The following is a 3023-nucleotide window of genomic DNA, read 5'->3' on the forward strand; positions in this document are numbered from 1 at the left end:
AATGTTTTCCTTGAATAAAGAGAAATTGCTCTACATACTTTGGAATCACACAATTTTTAAAATGCAAAGATATTTTACCTGAATAATCAAAAGGATTGATTCAGGTTAACAAGTCATGGAGTGGTTTGGGTTGGAAGGCACTTAAAAAACCATCTTGCTGCAACCCCTGCCATGGGCAGGGACACCTTCCCCTATCCCAGCTTGCTCCCAGCCCCATCCAATCTGGCCTTGAACACTTCCAGGGATGGGGCAGCCATGGCTTCCCTGGGTACCTCACCCAGAGATCCTTCCCCACCCTCACAGGGAAGGATTTTTCTGTATATTTAACCTAAATTTCCCCTCTTTCAGTCTGAAAACAGTGATACCTAATGAATAAATACACATCTGAAGTAGGAAGCTACGATGTGAATTCCTGTTTCAGGTGAATTTTGCTGCCTGGATTTTCCACAAGGCCTCTTGGGAACTATCCACATATTTGATAAGATAAGYTGTGTCCAAGGTACACAACACTTTAACCATGAGCAAACAGCTGTGGCCGTGTCAATGATTAACTTCACCAGCACCTATTTAAGTCCCAGAAATAAAGAGCTGTTACAGAAAAACCACAAGGAAAAAGGGATATAAGACAAAACTTCTGCTGCAGCAAACCTGAGGGTTTGCAGAACATCCTGGGACACCCAGTGGGCATGGAAAACATTCCCTGCCCTCACCCTGGCAGCAGGACACTCACGTTATACTGTTTTGGTGCAGTGTCTCCAGGGTGGTGTTACGGTCTTCCGTGGTTGCTCTTTTATCCATGTTCCGGAAGCGTTCCATGGCAGAGATGTTGCGCTGGATGCTCTGTTTGGGAATGTCTAGTTTGGAAACGAAGGTCAGCAAGCCACGGTCGTCACAGTTGAATAGCATCGGGCAGCAATCGTGGCCCTGCAACCAAACATCCATCAGGAAACATCAGCATTCTCACCCTGCCCTTCCAAAATGCAAAACATGGCAGAGCTTGTTTTTTATTAATATTATTATTATTATTATTAACTGTGCAAAATATGGGGTTTCCTCCCCCTCCAAAACAYGACAAAGCTCTACAAGGAGGAAATAGCAGACACTTACAGCTGCCACCACGCTGTTCTCAGAGACAAAGGACACGCTCAGGAGTGGGAGGAACTCTGTTTTCAGCTGCGAAACCCTGAGCACAAGAACATTTGTTAGAGGGATTCACTGAAACCTCTCATTTTCRGCTCTAACAAAAAATAGGCACTGTTCGTACATAAGGATGATTGGAAAAGTCAGGGTAGCTCTGTTGTCCTGTAGTGACAACCAGAAGGTTGTAATTTGTAACAAAAAAATTTAGCTTAATGAAAGCCTGCTAGAAGATTTATGACAAAATGAAGTATTTCTGGTGAAAGGCTGAAGTTACCAAAACCGTKTGTGAACAGGGGCAAGAGTTTAAAAGGAATACCCCCATAAATGTCACTGAAGGATTCTTACAAAGAACCTTCTTTATATAATATTTATACTACCCTTAAAAAGACTCCTGGAATCTACAGTAAAACTGGCAGCAGAGGTGCAAGCTTGTGAGCACAATATTCACCAGAATCATGGAATCATTAWGGTTGGAAGAGACCTTTAGGATCACAATAAGCAAACAACACCAGCAAGGGGATACTCACATCATGTTTTTGGAGGCATCAGCCACTGACACGGTGCTGTCATGACTGACCCAGGCCAGGCGGTTCCCACTGGCAGAGAAGCTCACGCTGTGCACCCATCCTCCGCTCCCTGCGCCCCCAAATTCAGACATCAGCTGCCCAAAAGGCATCTTGGAGCCCCAGGGTGTGCTGGCTGGTTTTTCATCCACTTCCTTAATGTAAGCAGAGAACACCCTGCAAATAAAAATATTTTGGTGTGAACAAAGTGAAAATAAATCTCCTGGGAGCATGGGATGCATTTCAYGTTGGAAGTGGAGAAATGAGTCCCGATTCTCCCAAAATAAAATATTTTGGTGTCTTCAAACAAGAAGCCTGGAAGCAGCAGTGTGCAGAGAAAGGAGGGGGTGTAAAGCACACAGGTTTCTCATAATTGCTGTTCTTGTAGCCCTCTCCCTTTTTTCCAGAAGATGGCACAAAAATACACGTTGTCAGTGCATTTTTCCCTCGTGCCAAGATTTCCCTTTCATCCTTTTGCAGTGCTAACAGCTCTCCGGAGTCAATCCTTCAGWTACAGAGAACCCAGGAATGGCACTGTATAATTAGAAGCTAATACAAACACCTACAAAATTACCCACTTTTTAAGAACATTCCCATTTTAGCAGGGTTTCAAAGAAAGAAATGTGATGTTCCAATGCCAGCAAAGGGGCTSTGAGCCACCTTCTTCCAGCTCATTATTGCAAAAATGCCTTGAAAACCTTAAATACTGCAATGTTTTTATAGTTTTTTTTTTCCCCAGCACTACAATTTTCAAGATATGTTTAAATAGAAAGCCTCCCCCTTTCATCAAATTCCTTCTGCATGATTCAGACATGCCACAATATGGTGTTCTTGACTGTTACCATGGARTTTAATGGGACGTCACAACCATAAGATTTGAGTCCATTGAACAGGAGGAGCAAGGCAGTTACACCATGCTACTACCAGAGGGAAAAAAAATCAGTAAAAATGCAAAACTATGATCAAATATTCATGGTTGTAGTCACACACAAGAAATGAATTATTTTATAGTGAGTTTAAGGAAATGAAGCTCCCCCCTCCCTGTTTTTTACATCTTTTGTATGCGTGGGGTAAGCACTTCCAAAGGTACCTATATTCAGCTTATTCCAATAAAGCTGCTCATTTGAAATGAGAAGGGTTTAACTGCAGCTATATTAGGTACAGCTTTTTAAGGAATTAAGTGTATTTGGCTCTATCAGTTTAAATATAATCTAATGATAAYCCTTCAAAAAACTGAATTTTATGGAGCCACCTAAAAGCATGGTTCTCTTAATGTATGGAAATAGGACAAGATGTTTAAAGCAACAGCCTTTGACACAA

At 42.2% G+C, this 3023-nt stretch overlaps 1 protein-coding gene across 1 annotated transcript in view; it reads right to left on the minus strand.

Annotated features, from left to right (window-relative positions):
* Positions 1-696: 696 nt before the first annotated feature.
* Positions 697-3023, minus strand: part of ARPC1A (actin related protein 2/3 complex subunit 1A) — a 13398-nt gene continuing 11071 nt past the window's right edge. Inside the window, exons 6-8 of the mRNA XM_057369798.1 lie at positions 1668-1880; positions 1108-1183; positions 697-924 (exon numbers count right to left, since the gene is read on the minus strand). Coding sequence (XP_057225781.1) covers positions 727-924; positions 1108-1183; positions 1668-1880 — 487 coding nt within the window. The 3' untranslated portion in view covers positions 697-726. The remainder of the gene's footprint in view (positions 925-1107; positions 1184-1667; positions 1881-3023) is intronic.

Source organism: Malurus melanocephalus, unplaced genomic scaffold (assembly GCF_030028575.1).
Source record: "Malurus melanocephalus ecotype Western Australia unplaced genomic scaffold, MMel_1.1 scaffold_115, whole genome shotgun sequence".
Lineage (NCBI taxonomy): Eukaryota > Metazoa > Chordata > Aves > Passeriformes > Maluridae > Malurus > Malurus melanocephalus.